Source organism: Mercenaria mercenaria, chromosome 11 (genome assembly GCF_021730395.1).
Source record: "Mercenaria mercenaria strain notata chromosome 11, MADL_Memer_1, whole genome shotgun sequence".
NCBI lineage: Eukaryota > Metazoa > Mollusca > Bivalvia > Venerida > Veneridae > Mercenaria > Mercenaria mercenaria.
The window spans coordinates 77,057,010-77,082,897 of NC_069371.1; the positions used below are offsets into that span (position 1 = coordinate 77,057,010).

The 25,888-nt window shown below is 34.1% G+C and overlaps 2 protein-coding genes across 2 annotated transcripts in view; one reads left to right on the plus strand and one right to left on the minus strand.

Annotated features, from left to right (window-relative positions):
* Positions 1 to 22,707, plus strand: part of LOC123532379 (growth/differentiation factor 8-like) — a 34,096-nt gene extending 11,389 nt beyond the window's left edge. The window contains exons 2-4 of the mRNA XM_045313802.2: positions 4,156 to 5,771; positions 18,711 to 19,078; positions 19,751 to 22,707. Of these exons, the coding sequence (XP_045169737.2) occupies positions 4,931 to 5,771; positions 18,711 to 19,078; positions 19,751 to 20,134 (1,593 nt within the window). The 5' untranslated portion in view covers positions 4,156 to 4,930 and the 3' untranslated portion in view covers positions 20,135 to 22,707. The remainder of the gene's footprint in view (positions 1 to 4,155; positions 5,772 to 18,710; positions 19,079 to 19,750) is intronic.
* The window catches only part of LOC123532380 (protein Abitram-like), a 53,058-nt gene continuing 40,906 nt past the window's right edge, over positions 13,737 to 25,888 (minus strand). Inside the window, exon 6 of the mRNA XM_045313803.2 lies at positions 13,737 to 18,776. The gene's annotated coding sequence lies outside the window, so the exon portion shown is untranslated. The remainder of the gene's footprint in view (positions 18,777 to 25,888) is intronic.

Below are 25,888 nucleotides of genomic sequence, written 5' to 3' on the forward strand. Positions count from 1 at the left end.
GAGAAATCTACCCTTACCTGTTATCTATTGGTGAAAGACTGATGACTGGCAATATATGTAATCTCCTTTTTAGTGACCTATTTATTTTTCTAGTAAAATAAATTCTATGAACAGTTGTTTCATCTTGGTAGAGGTTTATCGTACCTTTCAAAAAAAGTATAATTTTATATATTTTCTAAATATAAATTAAAAAAAAGAAGAGACAAACCTTTCGCGATTTTGGCGAATAAAAACTCCCTATGGTTCTGCCAAACCGTTCTAAGGCGGTGTCCCACTTTGTTTCTTTATAAGGATCTTACATGCCTGCCTGTGTAAGATGGGGTTTTCCCTACCCGAGGGACAGTGTGGAATGGAAATCCGAGCGTTAGCGAGGTTTTTTATCCATGCTGTCCCGAGGGTAGGGAAAACAGCTGTCTTACACAGGCAGACATGTAAGATCATTTTTCTTGCCTATCATGTTCAAAATAGATCGCGGAGACAAATAGCTTTTGGTATTTCCTGACATTATTTATAAAGTTTATGACGTCATAATGATACCGGTACTATGTGACGTCACCTTAGTGCACGCTATTTTAGACAAGGTTTTTCCCTAGGGAAAGACAGGAATATCTATCCCCGGCGCGTGCTCGGATTAATGTATACTTTCCCCGCTAGGTAGGCAAGAATATAAGGATCTTACATGCCTGCCTGTGTAAGACGGGGTTTTCCCTACCCGAGGGACAGTGTGGAATGGAAAACCGAGCGTAAGCGAGGTTTTTTATCCATGCTGTCCCGAGGGTAGGGAAAACAGCTGTCTTACACAGGCAGACATGTTAGATCATTTTTCTTGCCTATCATGTTCAAAATAGATCGTGGAGACAAATAGGTTTTTGGTATTTCAAGACATTATTTATAAAGTTTATGACGTCACAATGGTACCAGTACTATGTGACGTCACCTTAGTGCACGCTATTTTAGACAAGGCTTTTCCCTAGGGAAAGACAGGAATATCTATCCCCGGCGCGTGCTCAGATTAATGTATTCTTTCCCCGCTAGGTAGGCAAGAATATAAGAATCTTACATGCCTGCCTGTGTAAGACGGGGTTTTCCCTATCCGAGGGACAGTGTGGAATGGAAAACCGAGCGTTAGCGAGGTTTTTTATGCATGCTGTCCCGAGGGTTGGGAAAACAGCTGTCTTACACAGACAGAAATGTTAGATCATTTTTCTTGCCTATCATTTTCAAAATAGATCGTGGAGACAAAACGATTTGGGTATTTCCTGACATTATTTATAAAGTTTATGACGTCACAATGGTGCCAGTACTATGTGACGTCACCTTAGTGCACGCTATTTTAGACAGGGTTTTTCCCTAGGGAAAGACAGGAATATCTATCCCCGGCGCGTGCTCGGACAAATGTATACTTTCCCCGCTGGGTAGACAAGAATAATCGATCGTCCCCTCCTTTACCCTGCTAAATTTCTAAAATGGACTGGTCCATCATTAAATTTGGGCAGTACCACTTCTTATTTTAGAGGTGTTCACTGAAAATTAACTGACTAAAGAGCGAACAGTGCAGACTATGGTCAGTCTGTACTGGCCGCAAAGGCAAAACCACTTGCGGCCAGCAATTCAGAGGTATCCGAAGATTATTCATACGGCGGTGTACATGGACACTTCAATGATACTAAGGAGTGCCATACCGGGAAGAGCGGCGTATGGTCCCCAGTGAAAATAATGGACTTGCCTTTGCATTGATATTTTAGTATCGGGTATTTAGTTAAGTTAAATTACTTCTATTTAACATCGCTCTTTAACTGCGCGACTAACGCAGTAGATAGCGTTTCTATATATTTTATAACCTACAAGAGTGATTCATTCTTTTTATGATCACTGTGTAGTTCTCACTGGATTATTTCGTTTCCACTTTTTTTTATTTTAGAAATACAGGTAAATCTTCTTTCAAAATCTGAAGGAGAAATACTTAAATGTGAGCTTCCGCCTTTAAACCACTATTGTCGAGCAGACGACTTTGCCAGAATGCTAATCATAGTTTACTATAAGAACAAGAGATGTTTAATTACATCGCGCTCGGCTATAAGGAGCAACTCTTGCTTTAAAACAGCTTACACACAAAGCTTAACATGCGATTTTTCCCAGTTTAAAAGTGGTAAAATTTTGTTAAATGTAAGTCCGAGATATGAAACCTGACTGAAAAGGATAATTTAATGATTCCAAAAACTTATGAATAGGTTGAAAGCATTTGGTATAACGGTTTTTGAGAAACCTGCTTACAAGTAAAACTTTCACCAACAATTTCTAAGTGGAAAGGGGTCATAAATTTTAAATGTTATCCACACTTATAAAACCTGCTCGGTGAGATGAACTCATGATGCCAAAAATATGCGTGTATAATCTGAAAATAATTTCAACTTCAACATACAATAATTTGCCCGGTGCCAGTAACTCATATTATGAAAATCAGCGCTACCACGATCATTTATTAGCCTTGGAACACAGCAGCCAACTTTAGGTGATTATAAAATGTGTAAGGAAATGACGGAAACGGAAGTTTAAACTTGCATGATATGCCTACATCCGATTTTAAATTTACCGTTAGTTTTTATTTGAATACAAAAACATGTGTAACTGTCAATTACATAACGGACACCTGTCAATCAATAACAAGGCCGTCAAATTACAGCACAGTGGGTATTGTCAGTGTATCTTAAAATTTATAATAACTATCTTCTGTCCTTAAATATGGGTCAAATACATTCCTTGTGGGCAAATAGTCAAATAATAAAGAATATCTTTTTTTTACTGACGTGCTTTATATTTAGTGACTTTGATCTTTCAAATTGAGTTTTGTCCAAATTCCTCTGTCAAGTATTTGGAAAAGAACCATTTATATTTTCTAAAATTATTAGCTATAAATTAAAGAATGCCACTTATTATAAATTACATAAACTTGAACTACATTTTTGATTGACCAAATATTGCACCTAAAGCGAAACATATTTACTAATATAAATTACTTCAGTTGCACAAAGGTATACGGCTTTTTGAATCATGAAAATATTAATATACGATAATAGCTACTTTATTCTGTCATTGTCAAAAGTAGTTTCTTACGCGACAGCGTTACAGCGAAATGGTTTTAGTTGTTAAAATACTTGAGCTTTTATAAAGTAATACACTGACTTTGTAACAAGTTAAAATATGAAAATTTAGTTCTATTGTGACTACTTGAAAATTATAGATAGCTATAACTCTTATATGCGTGGTTCTACCCGGGTTCCCGCTCGTGATGAAATAATGCGCTGAGGGGCATCTGGGGTCTTCCTCCACCATCAAAGCTGGAAAGTCGCCATAAGACCTAAAATTGTGTCGGTGTGACGTTAAACCCAACAAAATAAGTAAATAACTTATACGCAGAAATGTTAAAAGGAACTTTACATGTCCATGTCATACATACATCTTGGTTTCTCGTATAAATCTGTTTGTATCTCTGACAAAAATATTCGTTTAAATAGAAAATGGGAATAAGACTTCGAACCTAATTAACTTCGAGATGTGCATGCGTTTACTTACATCAAACGCAACCGTTCTGCACGCAGTAATTAAACGCAATTTCCAAGTCATTAAGATCTGTAAATGCACTTGTTCGTGAAAGCATATCTACTAAAAATGCTGTCATAAAATCTACGATTTCTGCAGACAGATAATAATATACAAGAATACACATTTTAATGTATATTAAAAATCATGTGCGTCGAGTACATTCATTTTAGAAAGCTGAACTTCTCTTTTTTCATCTTTGTCACGGTCTTACATAGGAAAATTCGTACAAATACCTCACGACCTATTTTCTGCATTACAATTGCACGCAAATTTTGAGACCTTATTTAGAAGTATTACGTTAAATATTATTTTAATACTGTAAACCTTTTTTTTTTAAATATTACATTGACTATTTTACGCATAAACAATTTTAGACTATTTATTCACATGCTTAAAAATTGAAACCATTGTTGTAACTAATTTGCGTTTCTTCTGTAACATAAGCCAGCTCAGCTGTGGTAGAATATTATCATATTTCAAAATTCATCTCAAAATTCTTAAATATCACTTACATATCAAAAACCTAATAATCTCTCTTTTTTTTCTTTCCAGAGCAAAATGTGTTCAGTCTAGAAAACAGGAACGTGTTCAAAATTAAAATCAAACGAACCAGGAGAGTTTTATTAGGTGCCATGTTAACTCTAGTAAAGGGTCACTAAAATGATATCACAAAGTTAGAATACAATTAAAGGAAATACAGGAGGCAAGTTCATTGCACGGGTCACTTAAAAAAAGAGACGTTTAACTGATAATGCCTATTTTACACCTTGTCATATTTAAACAGTTACAAGATCGTATAATGTTATCAGATTATAAATCATTTAAGTTAGATCCATGAAACCGATATCTCTTTACGATTAGTCTATGCTGCACGCGATGTAAGTGCAAGAATGTAAATATTTCATTGAAAAAATACTTCATATAACAGCGAACGAGCGAATATATATATTTGAATGCTGTGAGAAACGCTTTTCATCGCGGAACAAATATATATCAATATGTAAAGTTTTAAGATCCGCCCAGGGGTATACTATTTATATTGTAAAGCTGTCGAGCTACTCGCGTGTCGGTAATTGATACCCCGCTGCTGTGATGACCGTTGCCTATATAAAACGTAAGGATAGCCTGCAGTGTATTTGCGATACATTATTGTCATTAGGAACGCAAGTGTATTATATCGAACAGCTGATCGGGAAAACGGATAGATAGCTGAACTATTAAAGTGAACTGGATATGTAATAAAATATTAAATAGATTTAGAAAACTGATTTTATATTGGAATTACATTTACACTTGCTAAATCAAATTATCTAAAAAAAAATCAAAAATGAAATATCATTTATCAGCTATCTGCATTTATGTATGTTTAACAATCGGCTCAATGGAAAAATTAAAAAGTGATATGAAAGTGACGGTAAATTCAAAACAGCTAGATACAAAAAAAGAAACAGCTGCGGCGAAAAAAACGTTAGAAACGAACAGTATCGTAGACACAAAAGACATAGAAACACAAAAACACACAAAAACTGACGGAAACATAGAAACAAAAGAAAAAATAGGAACAGAAACAAAAGCGAGTTTAAATACAAAAGAAAAGGAAAAAACAAAAGGGACAGAAGAATCGAAAGGAAATGTTGAAACAAAAGAAACTGTAAAAAAACCTACATATTACAAGAGAAAATCTTATGCAACGAAAGAGGATATTCCGGAAGACTATTTAGAGTATTTGAAGAAACGCTATAACATTTTAGAAGATCCGGTAGGGGAATACGAACGTAAAATGGCTGAATACGACATTTATGACGACTACGATTATGAAATCATAACTATGGAACCACCAGCAACACCAAAAGAAGACGAAGAAATCACAGAATCGCTTGAAAGTAACAATGAAACTGAGGATTCCTGTAAACAGTGCAAAGTGCTTGAATCTGACAAAAAGTTACGATTAGCAACGATTAAGTCTACAATTCTTGATAAAATTGGATTTTCTAGTAACAATTTGCCAAACATGACGGGGAGAACGATTCCACAAATCCCCTCCATACAGAGATTAATAGAACAACATGAAATGCAATCGGACGCGCCATACAGCGACCCCGACGACTACCTTCCCGAGGATGACTTTTACGGGCAGGTGAAAAAGGCTTACACAATCGCACAGAAACGTAAGTTATTTTTGTAACCATTTTTTGTTATTTTTAATTCATAGTAGAAAGGATTATTAACATCTAAAATTAATTGTGTTAAAATTGTGAGCTATGGTTATAATTTATTAGAACTGTCACACTCTTACATGTTAGGCAATGGCTGTAAAACCATGGACCATACAGGTCTTTTACTTTTTAACTTATTTTTATCATGACTATTTGTGCATATTTATCAGGAGACTTGAACTCGCAATGTCCATATATACACTTTCATAAGTTGCTTAAAAAATAAAAAAGCGCACAGTCAACAATAAGTAAGGCACTCATTTACAAAGCTTCACTTAAGTTAAGGAAAGTTAGAATGTAATTGTTGTAGCATAATAAATAAGCCTTACGAAAATAATGAAAAATAAATAGGTAAGATAAACAAACAAAACAACGAGAAATTAACACTAAAATAAAATTCTCATTTTAAGTTCCGGTTTTCCTACATATTTTCCTGACAATGCTTTTATTCATTTATACTGCCTATACAATAATGAATTATCTTTTCACTCTTTCATTTATTAAAAAACCCCGTAAAATTCTGCAGGCGTGTCTTCTCCCGCTCCCCCAAACCCCCAAGGTATGTTAAATGCGTATTTCACAGATAACAGTATCTATGATTCTACCAAAGTAACAAACTATACAAGGTAGAAAAATAAATAATCTTTGTCTTTAGTCATCGATATTGCACTTGTATTTTTTACCCTGCTAAATTTCTATAATTGACTGGTACATTATTCAATTTGGACAATACCATTTATTATTTGAAGGGGTATTCAATGAAAATTAACCGATGAATAGCGAACAGTGCAGACCATGATCCGTGCAGGCTGATCTTGGTCTGCACTGGTCACAAAGGCTGACCCACTTGCCGACAGCAGGCTAAAGGTTAAGCACTACTTACTTGAAAACTAAACATATATTATTCTGATCGTATTTAATAACTGAAGTATAATCATTCGGATTTTCACTATTTCTTACATTTCTTTTCTTCTCGAAAAGATACGCAATTATCTTGCTTTAGTGCATGTGAACGCTGATTTTTTCAGGCATCTATCTATCGAGTTTTTTTTTTCCAAACATATTGTTTAGAGTACATATTGGTAACATACAATAAAACAGGCATGCATAATAACTCTTTAGTTGTAAATAATGATACATCAGTGCTTTCAGAATTATACGAATTTCCAATACATAAAACTTCTGGAAGGGATAACGCATCAATAGCAGGCAGCTAACCTGTTGGCAAGCTTTCAGCTAATGATTGATAGTAACAAATTATCTGACATAGTAACCCACTGCCTTCTTACAGGCTGTGAGAAAACATGTGTCCTTCATATTCCACACCAGTTTCAAGACATACAGAAAACGGCAATATACGCTGTACATCAAGCAATTTATACAAATTAAAAAGATAGCTAAGATTTCATATATTTAAGGCGAAATTCGCTGATTTACATTTATGATCAATGCCGTTTAAAAACTGAGAAATTACACCGTATACTTCCGAAAATGTCGGATTCAAGTTGTTGGCATATTTAATATTGTCGTGCAGTAATTTACTTTGCTTAAAGTCTATTATATTGAAAATACCAATCCTTGAGGTGTATGTTGAAATACTTCATTATTCTTTTGCGCAACCAATAACTGATATGGTCACAGCTGTTTCAAACCTATCCCTAGTGCATTACTATCTACAGATAGCATGTCGTAGGCGTGTCTCTGGAGGCAACCTTTTGGAAGCGTTTTGTCAATTACAACAAGTTATAGCGAGTGGTGTATAATTAGTTAAGTCCTCACGCAGTGCGCTCAAATTTTGCATTTTCAAATCATAAAATACAACGACTGGTTTCATTAATGTAATTTATACCAATAATTTAATTATGAAATATATGCGTTTTTATCTACTTAATTGTAAAACATTATGGATTAGAAGAAAATCAGAAAAAAAATGTTTAAATGACAGTTAACAATAGCAGTATGCATATTTCAGTATCAATATATTTTCACAAGTATCGCTTGGAGTATACACGTCTCCAAAACATTATGCTTTGTTTCTGAGTCAACATTTATGTATTTTTTTAGAGTTACTATAACTTTCAGGAGCTCATACTCATATGACCGATTTACCAATGATGTAGCTAAGAAATAAAAAAAAAAACTTTTGAAATCAATAAAGTACATGACACATACATTATTTTGCCCCTGTGCTTTTAGTTTTGTTCAATTAAATTATGATATATTAGCAATGTGTTTTATGACCAATGTGTTTTTGGGTCAAGCATCATTTTCAACAAGCAAAGCCATTTTGATGCAAGGTAAAATCACATACACTTCGTATAAATATTTTAAAAGTATTTTACTGATCCGTATAGATATTTTAAAAGTACTTAATTGACACAATAAAATATAAGATAAAATATTTTGATCCCTTATGCAAAATAATTAACTCAGGCAACCTTATTACTTTTTTCCACTCCCCCACCCCAACACCCTGCCCTTTTATCCACCCCTTACCTATTTTTGCATTTTGCATATAATTAAAGTGTCCTTGTTGGATTTTTGAAGCAACCCTTTTTGTTGCGTGCCTTTTTGGCGATGCATGGCTCTATGGCTGCGTTAGGGGTGCTCTGTGCTTCCGGAAAATCTTCCCTTACCTTTTATTTTTTAGTTAGGATTTGATATTCTCCGCACATTAATCGGGTTCTGCCAACGCTCTGCACCCACTCGACAAATACTGTCATCTCCTAAATATGTACTAGTCCACTACAAGAACCACACTATATTACGTAATTCTACACGTTTTTGATATCGGTTTCTATTACTGCGATGTCTCATGTAATATTGCACATGTGATTTTAATTGTCGTTGGGCGATATTCTGTGGGACTGGTTATCCCGTTTTTATAAAAACAAAGTTGATTGACCACTAGCTTTAAACAGATCCAGATAAAGAAAAAAAAACCGTAGTAGACTCGGTTTTACATTTAATCATTTAGACGTCTTTACTTAGTATCGTTTGAAGGACTTTTTCTGGTTTTTGTTTTACGGCGCACCAACACAGTACAAGGTACCACAGGACTTAAAGTTTCCACCCCTCACTTACATCGGAATAAAAAATATAAAGATATGAGATATGGAATAAAAACTTTCATACCCGCTGGAATCACATTAGTAGCCTCTTACAGCCATGCATTTATAAACCACATGGGACCGTTCTGATCACGTTCCTTTCTTGTAATTCTTAGGATCGTTGTCGTTTTTTTAAAAAATAAAGCCTGTGTACGAGTATTAAGGAAAAGTGAAATACACCTTACAGCCACTTAAACACTTTTTACTATATTTAAAGGAGTTCATCACAATATTTTGTGCGCAGCTCAATCGCGCAGCAAGCGATATCCACTGTAAAGTTCAGAATTCGCCGCCGAAAGTGCATAATTGTCGGATATGCAGCGCACTCGCGCAAAATATATCGTATGTACTGACAATATAGGTCGTGCATCCATATTTTACCTTTAAAAGTGATGGTATTTTATCGGAGGAGTTGTTGTAAGAAGTGCTCGAATCAAATACATTGTGGACAGCCAATTTGAAAGTAAACTATTTCGTCCAGTAATGATGCAGCAGACTCCAAATCAAATAAAATTCCAGAAAATCTTAACGTAGATATATCTCCTTCAAGTTCAAATGTGACTTCCTAAAAATGTTGTTATACTTTTTGTGCCCAATCCCGCATTTCACGCAGTAAGACCAGAGTTATGGCCCCTGATAGTCAAATTGTACATAAAGGGTCTAAACATTTGTGTCGCATGTATCTCAAAATTATATGCGCCAAGTGTCATGAAACCACACAAGAATTAAATTCAGCATGCGAAATTGTACACCAGTGCTTTTATTTGAGGTTTCACTCAATAAAAATAGATTTATGTCCCTTGACGTGGTCTATATATAGTTACGTAAATGGGATGTGAAAGCTTGTGTAGCACGTATCTCAAAAAGTATTTGACCTAGAGGCATGCAACCATAAAGGAGCATTATTCCGCATGTGAGTAAGAACATTGGTTAAGAAACTGATAATAACATTGTGCAATATGTTTTGTAAGAAAATTAAATGTTCATAATTTTTAGGTGGGTGGGGTAATGAAAAAATACTTTTGTGGGTGGAGTGAATATTTTTTATTTTTTCTTGAAAACAAGCACGGGTTGATATTATTGTTTTGGTTTAGATTTTTTTGTCTTAGTTCTAGCTTACATAATATAAAATTTGGAAAAATTCTGTCCGCTAGATTTTTCATATCATTAAGAAATACTTCGTGTTTTTCTCAGTTTCAGATACTTTCGACATCTGTCAAGAGTATTTTTTCTGATTTAATATATCTATTTGTTGACATTTTATGCATAGTTATAGTGGTGTTATTAATTCGGATGCATAAACAGTAACATCAGAGTGAAACTTCGAATAAATAATTATTTGCAGTAGTTTTATTATAACATGTATGTACTGTTTCTTCAGACAAAAATGCCGATTTGGTGTTCTTAATAAACTTTGAATATTGCAAAAAGAAGCACGGGTACCTATTATTTTTATTTTTTATTTTAACTTGTCATACATCAATTTATAAATATGCAATGTTACAAAAAATTCTGTCAGCTAGAAATAATTGTGAAAAACATCGTTAATGTTCATCATCAATGTATTCCACACAGGTTGACTTTTCAGAACATGTCAATTCTGTCAAGACCAGAAACTATTCAAGGATATATTTGAAAGACGATATTGTGCATTGATATTCTTTCAAATGAACATTTAATTCATTTTTCCTGAACAAAATGTTACATTTAAAACATACAAAGATAATTTGTTCGTAAGAGATTAATACGATAAAGATATGCTGTAAGTGAATATCCGACAACATATCTGAGACTCATCTTCAGAAAACTGACGTCAAAAGAAACATAAACAAATGGAGATAATCGAGGATTGGCAAAAATCAGTCTATTTCAAGAGATATTAGTGTTTCAGTGTAACACCATCGTGCCTTTCATCTATTGTACAAGCATGCGAACTAAACATTTAAGATAGTTAATACTGAAAATTTACATGTCTGTGAATTTATATTGCGTGTGAAGACATAATGTTTAGTTGAAGAGTAACTGATATCATATCGGAGACAAATCTGTGTAGCTAAATATATAGCAAATGTACAAAAATAGCTGAGAGACTATTTGAAATCATTTATAAGGTCAACTAACTGTGCAGTTGAATGATATTTATTTGCCAATCAATATAATTATCCGGATTAATTAAAAAGAAATATTTGACTATGACTGCGGTACGTCTTTCCATATCCGTCTGCTTTAAGAGTTTAGCCGAGCATGAAACTAACATCAAAAAGGCCGAAAACTTGATCTCCGAGTGAGGCAAGGTTTTTCGGAGAACGCTTGATATCCCGATGAGGCAATGTTTTGTGGAGAATGTTTGATCTTCAGGAAAGGAAATGTTTTGCAGAGAACACTTGATCTCCTGGCGAGGCATTATTTTGCGGAGTAAAAAGCGACTGCTAATACTACAACAAGAAACTTCTTCTTGTCGTTCGCAACGCAAACAAGGAAATAATTGTACATGAAGAAACAAAGTATTCTAGAGTTAAACATGATTTTGGTAACGGTCGCTGGATGAAGCCAAGTCAAGAAGTATGAATACTTTCAGGAAATTTTCAAAGCTGTCTTTCTACTGAATGACATAAGCGCAGTTACATTTCTACCCGTTTATACCACAATTATTTGACTACAGAAAAGGTGCCGTTACCATTTCAATCTCCCGGAACTACAACAATAACTCCACATTTCTCTTTAATGCTAATTAGCTAAATTACACGACTTATCGTGCAAAAAGAACCTTTCAAAGTTTTTTTAAATCAAAAATTAACAATAGTAACAATAAATATATCCAATATACCACACTGATTAATGTGGTAAAGAGATATGTTTTCCCCTGTCAAGTTTTTTTTCAACAGTCTTACCTAAATTTACAAACTATGGGGCTTTCTATTCTTTTGAAATGCAAATACTTAAAGGGAAGCCCAATAACTGGTATTGTCGATTTGACAAGTATAATATTGGATGTAACTCCTGCATCGGCTTGTAAGTGGACACCTGGAGAACATTTAACAGTTGTAATTTATCGACACCTTGAAGTTAAATAGTGTCAAAGTAAGCCTCATGCATAGAGGTTCGCTAACTAGGGGGTAAAATATAGTGTTAAAAACCAAATATAAGATATATATATATATGGGCAATATACAGTTAGAAAAAAACGCTTTGAAATCACAGCGAGAAAGAAATTTAAATATATGAAGTAAAATTATAATATACAACTTTAATTAAGTTCTTATTCTTTTCTTAATTTCATTTCAGTGTTTTAATACAGCACATTTGCAATCGATATCGCATTTTGTCCCCTTTTTTGTATTTCTGTTGTAATTAAGACAATTTTTATTAAAATTATATACTGTAAAATCATTAAATTTCGTGGGCATGAACTTTCGTAGTTTTGGTCAAAACAGCAATTTCGTGGGGATATAAATTCGTGGATTTCAACGTCTGAACATAAAATGTACGGGAATTTTACTTGTTCGTTGGGATTAAATTTCGTGGATTGGCTAAACCACGAAAATTAGTCCCCCACGAATATTTATGATTTCACAGTATGTTTTGTACTATTATATAAAACAACAAAGAAATTATTTCATTTATATCAATACATGCGTAATGTTAGGACTTCACCGTAACAAGGCCTGCATCTTAAAGCCTGAATCTTAATCACATAGTCATTTCTAAACTTCGTTCAGTTACAATGAACCATAAAAGTAAATATTTTCTTACTATGTACCTTGCTGGAAATATTAAAATGCTATTTTATGTACTGTATTTACACATGAATTACATATGAATGCTACATGTGTGTATGGACCGGAGGAATTTGTTCAATAAATTTTGAATTTGAATCTGTATACAAAAGTAAGTTTGAAATTTCAATTGATGTACCATAAAAATACATGTAAAATGAATGTTTTCTGTTAGAAATAAATATGTGCTCAGGTGTTTTATTAAGTAGTTAGAAAATTATTGTTAAATGTTTTATTGAGATCATTAGAAGTTAAAATTTTGTATAGTACGAATTAAGTCTTCATTAGTCGGTTACATGCACCGGATGCTTATAAATTAGCTTAATATATTTCGGATTTTTGTTTTTAAGGGGTTCCTTTTTAAGTATGCCATTGTCTTAAGATGACAGATGCTGCAGCGATCTTATCACCATCTGTATGTATAAAGTACAATTAAGTGACTGATATCAAGAAAATCTATTAAAAGACTAGTATACTTGTAAATCTAGAGGTCCCCAATTAGAAGTTTGCCAAGCGTATGCTATTTCGAAAAGTGTATGCCACAAGATGTGCCCGAATAAAATTGAAAATCACAACTAGCAAATAACAACTAATATGAATTTGCAAAAGCATGTCATTTGCCCTCATGTTAGTATAGGATAAGTTATACCAATAACTATTATAGGCACGATATTGTCGTTTAACGAGCTGTTTATGTAACTGCGCACACTTCCGGTTATTGAATGGGTTAAGGGACTTTTCCTGTATAAGAATTCGACATAATTTCAAAATCTAATTTCATAATGCTTCAGTAAAAATGTCAAAGAACTAATATGATACAATTTTATACTGAAGGGGAGTGGTGATCTAGTGGGTAAGGTGTCGGCCGCTCAACCCGTGGGGATCGTCGTTTTAAGCCCAATCGGGGTCACGACCAGGCCTTTTCTATACGACACCAGTACTGGTTTTTCCAGGAAGTGGACACGAGTGGTTTAAAATAAGATTGAAGCTATTACCATAATCGGGGTAAAATAAATAAGTATAAACTAAGCTAAAATATTATGTTTTAATAATTAGACAACATATTTTCTTTATATAACAATGAAAACTCACATCATCATACACCAGCGACACTAAGACATAAGACAATATATTACGTGCATGAAGATAAACCTTAGGACGAAGGTTTTATAATGCTCTACCTCTATTATTTATAACTTGCTTAGCACCCGAACGTCAAAAGAATTCAATATATTATACAATAATATTTAAATTTTTTACTCATTGCATGTTCTACTTAGTGTTAAAACTTCTGTTATTATATAGTGTATTTGCGTCAGATCTTCATTACAACAGTGTCGCCGGCCTAAAATTGTATGACATCGACAGTGCGGCACTATAAAAAGTAAACATCAGACTCCTATACAGACAGCGTCTATTTCTTGCACGCCGATTTCTATTTAAATTGAACATTGTGATGAATGAATGCTATGTCTCCTAAATAATGCGAAACAGACAACTGTAGTCACGATTCCACAAAACAATACAGCAACTGAAATAGCTTCCTTAATTAACAGATTTTCCATGTCTAAAACATTGTTTAATTACATATTACAAAATTAGCATATACATGTATATCATATCTATTTGTTTAAAATTGCTTTTTCAAGGCGTAGTTGCAAATACTAACAGTCACATTGCTAAGTATCAACTGTACGTTCAAGACGTATATCTGTATGTAGTACACTTTAATATTTCATTAAAATGGATTATATACCACAAAACCGTTTAACTTTGAAGCACGGTATTTAACTGAACAAGACAACTAAACAAACACTCATCACTTGAATAAACTGTAATACATCTGTGATCAAATGTTTAAACTCACAAACCAATACACCCAGTCTTAGCCACCTGTGCCTAGGTAAATACATTATTTACATAAACTATATTCTCACCTGTCAGTCTATAATGCTTACTCAGCCAAATAAAACTCTTAGAGCCAGAGCGTAAGTTGCTAAAGCTTGAGCATGTGCTAAAGACGTAATTTCAAATTTCAAGTGCCATCTAGAGTAAAAGAAAAAATAAGTTGCATATTTGATTTATTTAATTGATTTTATGACACAACAGATGTATTAGCATGGCAATAAAGTAAAGTATTAACTGTTATCAACTTACATCATGAGTAAAATAAAACCATCTATATAAAGAAAGATAATGACAGAAAGAAAGCGATTTACTTCAGTAAAAGAGAAATGCAATAAAGTGTGGCATTAGTCAATTGCGGGTGTTGTTTTAACACCACGTAGATATATTAACTAAAAGACGATTCCCCACTTCTCAAATATCAACAGAACTTCTAGAACAATTATTGATTTTCACATAACATTTAAAGGGGTTAGTCAGATATATTCAAATCATTAATATTAAAGTCTTGTGGGTGATGATTATTTGCCTGAACAACACATCATGATGATGTTAACCAATAAATAATACATTACTCATGTTTTAAACGGTTTGATTTCTCTGCTCAACAGAGGTAATAAACACATCCCTAACGCACAAACGTCCCCTAACACCGACATGATCAGAATGTAATTCTTTCACTAGTTGTAGGTGCAGATGGAACTATTCTGCCTTGAGGTTAACTGTTTAGGCGGTAACGAGGCTCTACCGCCTAAATAGTTACCCACCACCGCACCTTTACCCGGTGATAGATTCTTTTAATCTATTTAGAAATCTAGAAATATTGAATGACATAATCCGACAGCACAAGAAAGTATAACGGCACCAAGTGTCACGATACTTTTTGTCAAAGACATAAAAGCTTTTCAACCATTAACATTCTATCTGATTAACATATCAAACTTATCAAATCTATTTCGAAGACAGCTTCGTGACGCTAAGGAGCAAAATCTTAATGTACTCTCTTAAGAAGTAAGACATTAACATGTAGGTGTACTTTTCACAAAGTGTCGTATTGAATTAATAAGTTTTCTCTTCTTAAATATACTTTAAATTAGCAGAACTGCTTACTTCAGGAAAGTAGTAATTCAAATGGATAAATACTGATCAAAGAAGATAACCCGCCTTAGTAATATTTGCATTAATGATCTTTCATAGTTCACCTCCGCGTGTTCGACCTTCGTTTCTGTTATGGTGCATGACATATTAAATTTGATTTCGGTATTATGGCGAACCAGCCGTGACAGTAAAGGTTATAAGGCGACAAACAGAACTAAAATTAAGGTCTATCTTCTCATTTACATTAAATAAATATCAAAACTTTTATCCCTATTGGGATCATAGAAATAAAGCAAAACCAAGTCTTCAGACTCTATTCATCATCTCTTACGGTCACGAAAGGGTAAGACAGTGGTTTCAAAGTTGTCCCAGAACCACGTGAGACATAACATCCAAACTCAATGATATTGATTTTAAGGCACACCAACTCAAAACAGCTATTATGACGCCAAAAAGGATTACAAATTCTAGTTTCAAATCTCATTTACATCGAAATACAAATATGAGGTATGGAATCAAAACGTTTATTTCCTGTTGGAATCACAGAGATACAGCAGTATCAGTGGCATCTTATAATGCTGCATGGGTAAAGCAGTGGTTTCATTTCTTTTCATACAAAATTTGTCGTCCCAGAACCACTAATGAGGTGAAATATTAAGTGGGATTTTTTCGCTAGAACTCGGCGGGAACTGTAAAATGTGTTCGAGTTATTGATAGTTCGAGCCCTTGAAAGATATACATTGAATAGGGATGTTGCAGAGTTCGAGCGAATGATGGCGTTCAAATTATCCGAATTTGAGTGAACAAAGTTCAACAGTAATACAAATATTAGAATGGCCGGTTTGCTTTTTGTACCCCCCGACAACAAAGTTGTAAGGGGGGGTATACTGGTTTCAGGTTGTCTGTCCTGTCCGTAGCCGTCTGTCCGTAGACGCAATCTTGTGCGCACCATCTCTCCTTATCCCCTTGACAGAATTTAATGAAACTTCACACAAGTGATCAGTACCAACAGTAGTTGTGCATAGGGCATGTTAGGTTCTTTTAGAAAAAAAAATTTGCAGAGTTATGGGACTTTGTTTTTTTGTTACTATACTATATACATAGACACAATCTTGTGCGCACCATCTCTCCTCATCCCCTTGACACGATTTAATGAAACTTCACACAAATGATCAGTACCAACAGTAGTTGTGCATGGAGCATGTTAGGTTCTTTTAGAAAAAAAATTTGCAGAGTTATGGGACTTTGTTTTTTGTTACTATACTATATACATAGACACAATTTTGTGCGCACCATCTCTCCTCATCCCCTTGACACAATTTAATGAAACTTCACACAAGTGATCAGTAACAACAGTAGTTGTGCATGGGGCATGTTAGGTTCTTTCAGCGACAAAAATTGCAGAGTTGTGGGACTTTGTTTCTTGTTAACATAGTATGTACATACAGTCTGCATATGCAATCTTGTGCGTGCCTAATCTACCAAACCCTTACACACAATTTAATGAAACTTCACACAAGTGATCAGTACCAACCCTAGTTGTGCATGGTGCATGTTACATTCTTTTAGATAAATATTCTGCATAGTTATAGGACTTTGTTTTTTGTTACTATACTGTATACATACAGTCTATATACATACAGTCCACATAATTATGCAATCTTGTATGCGTCAAATTGCAATGTACTGTGTCAGTGCATGCGGGGGGTACATTCATCACCTTTAGTGATAGCTCTAGTTTACTCAGTACAAAAAGGTGAGACCCGGACAAAATATGCAAATATTAGTCAAGAAATGTTGGCTTTATTGAATGTTACACATTGAGCGAGCAGCAGATAAAAATATTTTACACTGTAAAAATTTACATCTCTCTGGCAGAAAATGGCAGAAACATAAACAACTGCTGTGAGTTAAAGACATTAAATGCTGACGTAACATTTCAGACTGCAAAAGCAAGAATGTGTATCAGGAAATTAATTATTAATGCGGATATGTTACCAGGGAAAATGTGAAATGACAGGTATCCTAAAACATTCACTAACAAATGACACACCAATAATAATGTCACACTAATTATTATCTTCAACATAAAACGCCACTCTTAATGCCAGTATCCAACAGTTGGAACGACTATAAACTAAATATAAATAGATATATGGTTAAGATCTCAATAATGTGTCAAAATATGTAAATTATACGTCACGTGTAACAAAAACATATGAAATTAACTTCTCAGAAACTAACATATTGTGTAATATAAATCTCTTAATGCAAGAAATGTTACTGCATTTACTGCAGTTAACATGGCTGACGACGCCTTTTATCAGACAAACACATATAGTACTGTAACAGTTGAGATTGACTATTCTTTGTTTGTATAACTAGCAAATACCTACGTGTTTGGACTGTCGTGCGTTGCCTTTCAGTACCACTGTGCTATTGCTAATACAAATAACGACAAAACGCTGTGGATATTTTTAAAATCTCATCTTACTTTAATACGAGCCTGTGCTACTAAGTAATACAACTGATAGTCATTTGTTAAAGGTATATTAGAATCAAATTTCATATTTGAAACTATGAACAATATTACTACACAATGTTTATGTAAACATTAAATTAACATGTTTATGTGTATTAAAAGTACTATGCGTAAGGTTTAAAATAGATCATAGTAAAAATGTGTAATACCACTGAAAAACTGGTAACTCTTTCAGCGTGACACACAGCTCTACATACACTATTTATTTATATATTTAGTAAAGACATATACAGCTAATGAGATTTTTCTACATCTGACAAAAATACTTAAAGATTATATACTTCAGTGAAAGAAAGCAAATGTATATTTTAAGGATGTAACGACCAAAGTGCAGGGTCCTTTAATAGAAAGGATTCAAAACAAAAAAAATCTGCGAGATTCGTCCCTGTGGTTATGTTTTCTTCTTTCACTTCCCTTTCCGGTATTCCAACAACACAGACATTTCCTCTTTTTATTTCAGCACCTGATGACTTCAAAATCCACGTCCATGGCGGCTGTTACTTCGAACTCACAGAATCCGTTACATCTAGAAAGATAAAAGATGCTTCGCTATGGTTATATCTCGAACCGTCGGCTTTCAAACGGAAAACAGTAGTGGAAATATATATATACGTTGTACCACAAAAGGCAAAGCCGCAACATATTCTGAAGGGGCCTGTACGCTATAAGAAGACAACGGCATCCGGGTGGATAGAATTCAAGTTCGCACATATTGTGCATCACTGGATAAAACAACCTGCTGCTAACCGAGGCATTGTGATACAAGCACTGGATGAAGATGGAAATAATCATATTGTTACTCCAGGCAAACATAGTGACGAAACATATGTAAGTTAATAAATTTTGTACTTTTTGTCTATCAACCAATATTTCATTTGTCAAAAAGCATTCAATTTTAGCTAAAAGCTTAGCAAACTATATTATGCATTAATGTATTATGTATGTGTGTCAGCCAACTTAACCTAAACGTTGATTCAAGTTAAAGGACAAATGAAGAGAAACATCTAATAAAACTAACACCCTCAAAACTGTTAGAAGTTTATTTGTGAATTGGGTTAAATTGTTACAAATTCAGCACATGCTAGTGTTTATTATAACAAACAAGCCATCACACATCAATCACTTTGTTAAAACATTTGTGTACCAGTCACGTTACTACACCGTCTTTCTATTCAGGTTTAATCCGGTCTTCTATTTTGCGTAATTGCTTTCTATACCTCCAGATGATCGTCTTACAGATTATATTATTTCATGTTTTTTGGGTTTTTTTTTTTTCAATTTATCACGAACGTTTAAATGCGATTTTCATCTCGAGTAATATAAAAGCCAGTGTTTGTAGTTAAAATGCGGGACATACAATAACGGTTTTTATTCGGTTAAAGTAAGATGTCGCTAGCCAATGCAAAACAACTGAGAATGTTATCCATCGAAAACTTACAGGCTTTATTTCAGTAATCATCCTTCTTAAAATGTAATCAGTGCTATATTTGGTTCTTTCAGATCCCTATGTTGGAGATGTCCACAGTTGAACATCGAAATGAGCACAGCAGAAAGAAAAGGTCTTTCAATCACATTTGTACAGAGCAAGAGAGAATAGACACTTGTTGCAGATACCCATTAAGGGTTGATTTTGTGCAGTTCGGGTGGGACTGGGTGATAGCCCCGACAGGCTACTTAGCCAATTATTGTTCGGGCGAGTGTAGATATAGACATATGGAGAATAATCCACAGGCATACCTAATTCAGCAGACCCCAGACGGCAGTGGGCCTTGCTGCACACCATCCAAATTCTTTCCTTTAGCTATGCTCTACTTTGATCACCAACACACTGTGCTGTATACTTACATGCAGAAAATGATCGTTGTAAGATGCAGCTGCGCGTGAGAGTGTATAAAGTTAGGTTATTTAATTACAATAAGAACAATATGGCTATAGGTAAAACACACAGTGTTTATCTGCCAGGACAGAAGCAAAAACGACAACTCATATGTGATATTTAGCTTTTGGTGCATAACAATCGTTTGCCATTTAATCGCGTGTGTTCAACTTAGCTACCGATCTCAGTATGGAAATACTTTCCAGATGATCGGTCGTGCTTTTAGGCATGCAATATCGACGAAAAGGCCAAAAAACAAAAGGAGAAAAGGGCCACGAAGTAGATTGATTAGGATACTCCGAGTGCAGGATTTTTTCCTGTTACAATTGAAAAATAAACATTCTTAAAAGATTTATTGTTCTCCTGTAAACAGTTAAGTATGATTAGAAAATGAATTTAATTAACACGAAGCTGTTTGTTCGAAAAATCACACATTCATCGAAGTTAAAAGGACAATATATGTACCATTTAGATTTATCAGACTAGCAAAATTTTCAATAGTTTTGTTCATCTGTTCATGAACCACTTTCAAACTGTTTACAGGGAAACAAACTGTTTACAGGGAAATGTTGAAAACAAATCGAAGAACAATAAATCTATGAGCGGAGAATGAATATAAGCTTACAGTGGGTATGCTTTTTTGCATTCATTATGAAAAGGGAAAAGTATATTGCTGAACGACACGAAGAAGATATATTAACTTATATATCGAGCCGAATGGAAATATGGATCAAATCCATTAAATGTGATGTTTAAACATGTTCATTGTTTTACATGCTTTAATTCATGAACGTTTTAGTGATCTTTGTAGGGTAGCCAGCATAATAAATCTTGAGATTTCTTCCCAGCATAATTGTTTAAAACATTTTTATACTTTACCTTCAAGTTTGATTTAAAACTCGTAAATTCTGGAATCTTTTTTAATAAGCACCTTCAGTGTATTATGACCGCAAAAGTTTGCTGTTTCAAAAACTGCTCGTTTAAAACTACATTTACTTCTAGTCTTCTTCTTTTTCATATAAAGACAAGATATTTTTAAAGTGTCCATATTGTATTGCAGTTGGCTGCCCTTACGCACATAAAATTACAGTGGTTTGTTTTGTTAAGTTTTACAAAAGACTATAAGTGTATGTTGAATTTTATTTCCATGTTATATTGTTAGAACAGAATGTGCGAAGTTTGGTTTAGAACTGTGTAACTGTGCGATTGCCTAAGTGTGAACTATTAGTTTTACTCGAAACTTCATGAAATGAAACATTAAGTATTATGTCGTTGAATGGAGTTTGTTGCTGCACAAATGTACTATTTTATCTTTCTTTGATTGACAGTAACGTTTCACTGAATTAGAACAATTAACTGGTGATTACCATTCAAACTGTTCAGAAATACATAAAAAAAAAAGAACAAAGATGCATATTATACACTACTAAAGTGGATATTATGAGTGTCTTTTCACACTGAATTTCTAACGAGTTCAATAAAATAATAACATACGAGGTTTTGTCGAGCATTTTATCATTTTTATTGTACGAGTTAAATGAATTCAATGTAGAATAACACAAATGTTATTCTTTTTATTATGTGTTAGCTTTTATTTGATGAAATATCGAAATGTCTTCTTTCTGTACATTATATATTGAAAAAAAATCATTTCGACCAATGTCACCTACAATTTAAACTACGTCAAAGTAAAAATGTTATTTACACTATTGTTTTCACTCCATCGACGGCAAACATGTGATAAGGGTATTTTTGTCTATTACTTTTTACAATGTCAACAGTATGTAAAGCAAACTTATTATGTCTGCATTTGTATATATTAGTTTCCGATAACAAAGTATGCAATACGAGCATGATACCAGATTTAAGCACAGGAAAAAGGATTGATTGATATATTGCAAACTTAAATAAATGCTTCTGAAAAGTACTAATTTTCAATTTTCAAGTTCCCTTTATCATTTTATGCATCTGACCGTATATTAGTGACAAATTTATCCAAATTCATAAATTTAAGAACGCAAAACATTCAGTTTGCCTTTACTTTGTTTATAGAATAATTATAATGAAGAAATTTTGTTGGATGGTGAATATTACGACTGAGCCTAAAAATGTTTGGCACTTTAACGTGAGAATGATAAAATGGTTTACAATCTGGTACCTTTTCTCGGGTGCTACGCAATATAGATTTGATTCCAAGATATCAAATTTGACAGAGGATGGTCAAAAATAACTGCATTCATACTACAGATTTATGTGAAAAAGTGAACAATGACATACATTTTTAACCTTTGTATACTTCAAAAATACTGTTTGACAACTTAACTTAATTGTTCACGGATAGACACGATTTTGCATGGTAGGACACGATTGTGTCAACAAACAAATATTGAAAAACAAAAACAGGTTAGACACTGACCATACTTTATGTTAAATGAGTGCAGAAAATGTGCTAGGATGGTCTGTATGATTTGAGGGTTTATCATGATGTTTATATACATTGCATTCCGACATTTGTGAAAATGTGCTTTCGAGCATTACTGTTTGTGTCTTTCAAAAAATTAAAGCCTGTTAAAATCACGTATTCTATTGTTATATTTGTTATTTTCCCCCATTATACGGCATAAAACATTTTGGAGAACAAAGACAGCGTCCGTTTAAATGAAAAAGAAAAACTGGAAAAAATCGATATTTATATTAAACTTGATATTTCTATGTAACATACACTAAATATATAACAATCGCAAAACAAAAATGTGGACTGTTCAAAAATGTAAAGCGGTTTCGGTCTAGATATATATATTTAAAAAAACATAGCTGACATAAAATTATTTTTTAAATCTACAATCGTCAAATAATACTGATTATGATCCAAGGTGTTTTGTGCTCGAAATAAATTCAACGCCCCGTCTACGCATTTGGAAGTTTTCGTAATGCATATATTTCTTAAAACATGCATAATAAATATGAGTACTGAGGTTGTAGTTTGTCCGTGTTAAATGATGCCTGACTACCTCAACTCTCACTGAATAGTTTAACTGAGCTCCAGTTCTTGTCGTTGGAAAGAAATATCAGTTCAAGTTGTTACATAATAAAGCGCAAGTTGTAAAACGCCACGGTAGGTTACGCTGAATTACTTTAAAACGCTCGTAGTGGTGAAAAACGCCTACTTCTGATCAGAAAAAAAGTCAGACTGTTCTCGGTCAATGTCACCATGATCTTTGACCAATTGACCTCACAATCAATTGGGGTCAACTGCTGGTCATGATCAACCTCCCTATTTAGTTTCGTGATCCTAGGCCCAAGCCTTCTCAAGTTATAGTCCGGAAATGGTTTAACTGTTCAGGGTCACTGTGACCTTGACCTCTGACTTACAGATCTCAAAATCAATAGGGGTCATCTGCTGGTCATGATCAACCTCCCTATTAAGTTTTGAGATCCTAGGTCCAAACATTCTCAAGTTATCGTCCTTTGACCTATTGGCCTCGAAATCAATAGGGGTAATCTGCTGGTCATGACCAACCTCCCTATCAAATTAAATGATCCTAAGCCTAAACGTTCTTAAGTTATCATCCGGAAACGGTTTAACTGTTCAGGGTCACTGTGACCTTGACCTTTAACCTACTGATCTCAAAATCATTAGAGGTCATCCGCTGGTCATGACCACCCTTCCTATTAGGTTTCGTGACCCTAGGCCCAAGCATTCTCAAGTTATCCTCGGGAAACGGTTTAACTGTTCCAGGTCACTGCGCCCTTGACCTTGGACCTACTGACCTCAAAATCAATAGGGGACAGTTGCTAGTCATGACCAATCTCCCTATCAACTTTCATGATCCTAAGCCTTAGCGTTCTTAAGTTATCATCCGGAAACGATTTAACTGTTCTGGGTCACTGTGACATTGACCTTTAACCTACTGTCCTCAAAATCAATAGGGGTCATCTGCTGGTCATGACCAACCTTCCTATTAGGTTTCGTGATCCTAGGCCCAAACATTCTCAAGTTATCGTCCAGAAACAGTTTAACTGTTCCGGGTCACTGCGCCCTTGATCTTTGACCTACCGACGTCAAAATCAATAGGGATCATCTGCTGGTCACGATCAACCTCCCTATCAACGTTCATGATCCTAGGCCAAAGTGTTATTGAGTTATCATCCGAAAACCGATTGGTCTACAGACCGACAGACCTTCCGACCGAACAATACACCCTTCTTTCTTCGAAGGGGGACATAATAGATAGATAGATATCTTTATTGCCTCCTCATAGGGAGAGTATAGCACATAAATATATACAATATACGTAGCATTATATACAAAAACAGAACACATATTGACACAGTATGTAGCAAGCAAATACATTACATCACATACATAACGTCAATTTCTATTATATTAGACAAATTATTAAAAAGAAACAAAAAACAACAACAAGCTATTATAGTTATCAAAGAAACGAAACGAAACGCAAGTTTGACTGGGAATGACAAAGGAAATGACAGAAAATTCTCAATGTTTATGAGATTAACGTACAACGTTGATTATTCATACTGTTGGAGACAGTTACTATCAATGTACTTGAATGTACTTTTGTTTAATATAATTAAAGGAGGTGATCAAACCATTACATGTACATAAACCAGAATGCTTTACTGACTATTTGTAAAACATTCTATTGATTATGTGTTGGGCAAAAAGCTAGACATGCCAGATAACATGTGAAACAATTGTTTATCTGGCTGCATCTGTATTAGGTCAGTATATAGCTTTAAGCCAAATTTATTGAGAAGTGTTGACCAAAGTTGCTCTCTGCTGGCGCTGTTTACTGAACAAAAAAGCAAAAGATGTTTCACTACATAATAGACATTTAATATAATGGAAGTCGAGACATTTTGAAAAATAAAATATGCTTGTTCCTGAGTTTGTAATTAATTTGACCTGTAATAGCATTTAATATTGTGTAAATGCGAGCTGTGAATTTCTTATGCGATTCAGCATAAGCTATACGTGCACAGATCACAACAGTCTCGCTTCATGGGTAACAGTGGAATCCACCAAAGAGGATCAAATTTAAAGAATAATAACATGCGAACATCAGAGTATTTGAAAACAAGTTCCATGAATGAAAAGTTTGTCATATATGGTTCAGGCGTTTTTAGAACGCCCTTACTGAACACAGAAGTCCAAAATAACAATATCCTTTACATCTCACGTAGCAAGTGTTCTATTAGAAGTAAACATCCCGTTATTGCTTTCAATCGCTGAGTTAATAAAGGGACTTGAAAAATATGTAGTAAAATGGCACATGCAATAAACTGGTTGAGATATTTTAAGAAACTGGACTGAGACTTAAAGCTGTTCCCAAAAACTGGCCAAAACTTTTAAAACTTGCTATTGATCAGTCAAAACATTGTGCACAGAAACAAAGCACAAAGACGCTGAAGGTTTAGTAAGAGTCAGTCAGATATCTAACACTGACTTAAAAGTCTAATGAAGGTATCGGAATCAATAATTTATATTCAGTTTCCATATTATCATTTCTTTATTTACAAGAAAACAGATATGAGATAAAACAACAAAGACGAAAGGCGATATCCAAAACAAGTCTACTGCCCAGCAATTTAAGTCTTCACCAAGACGGGGCCTTTTTATATTTGCTACCACAGGATCAACATTTCTAAAATTGAAATAAGCTATAAGACCTGTTTGTTCTCTAAATCACACACCACCTATAAACCAAGTTAATCTTTTACTTTTTTCGTTAATGCAC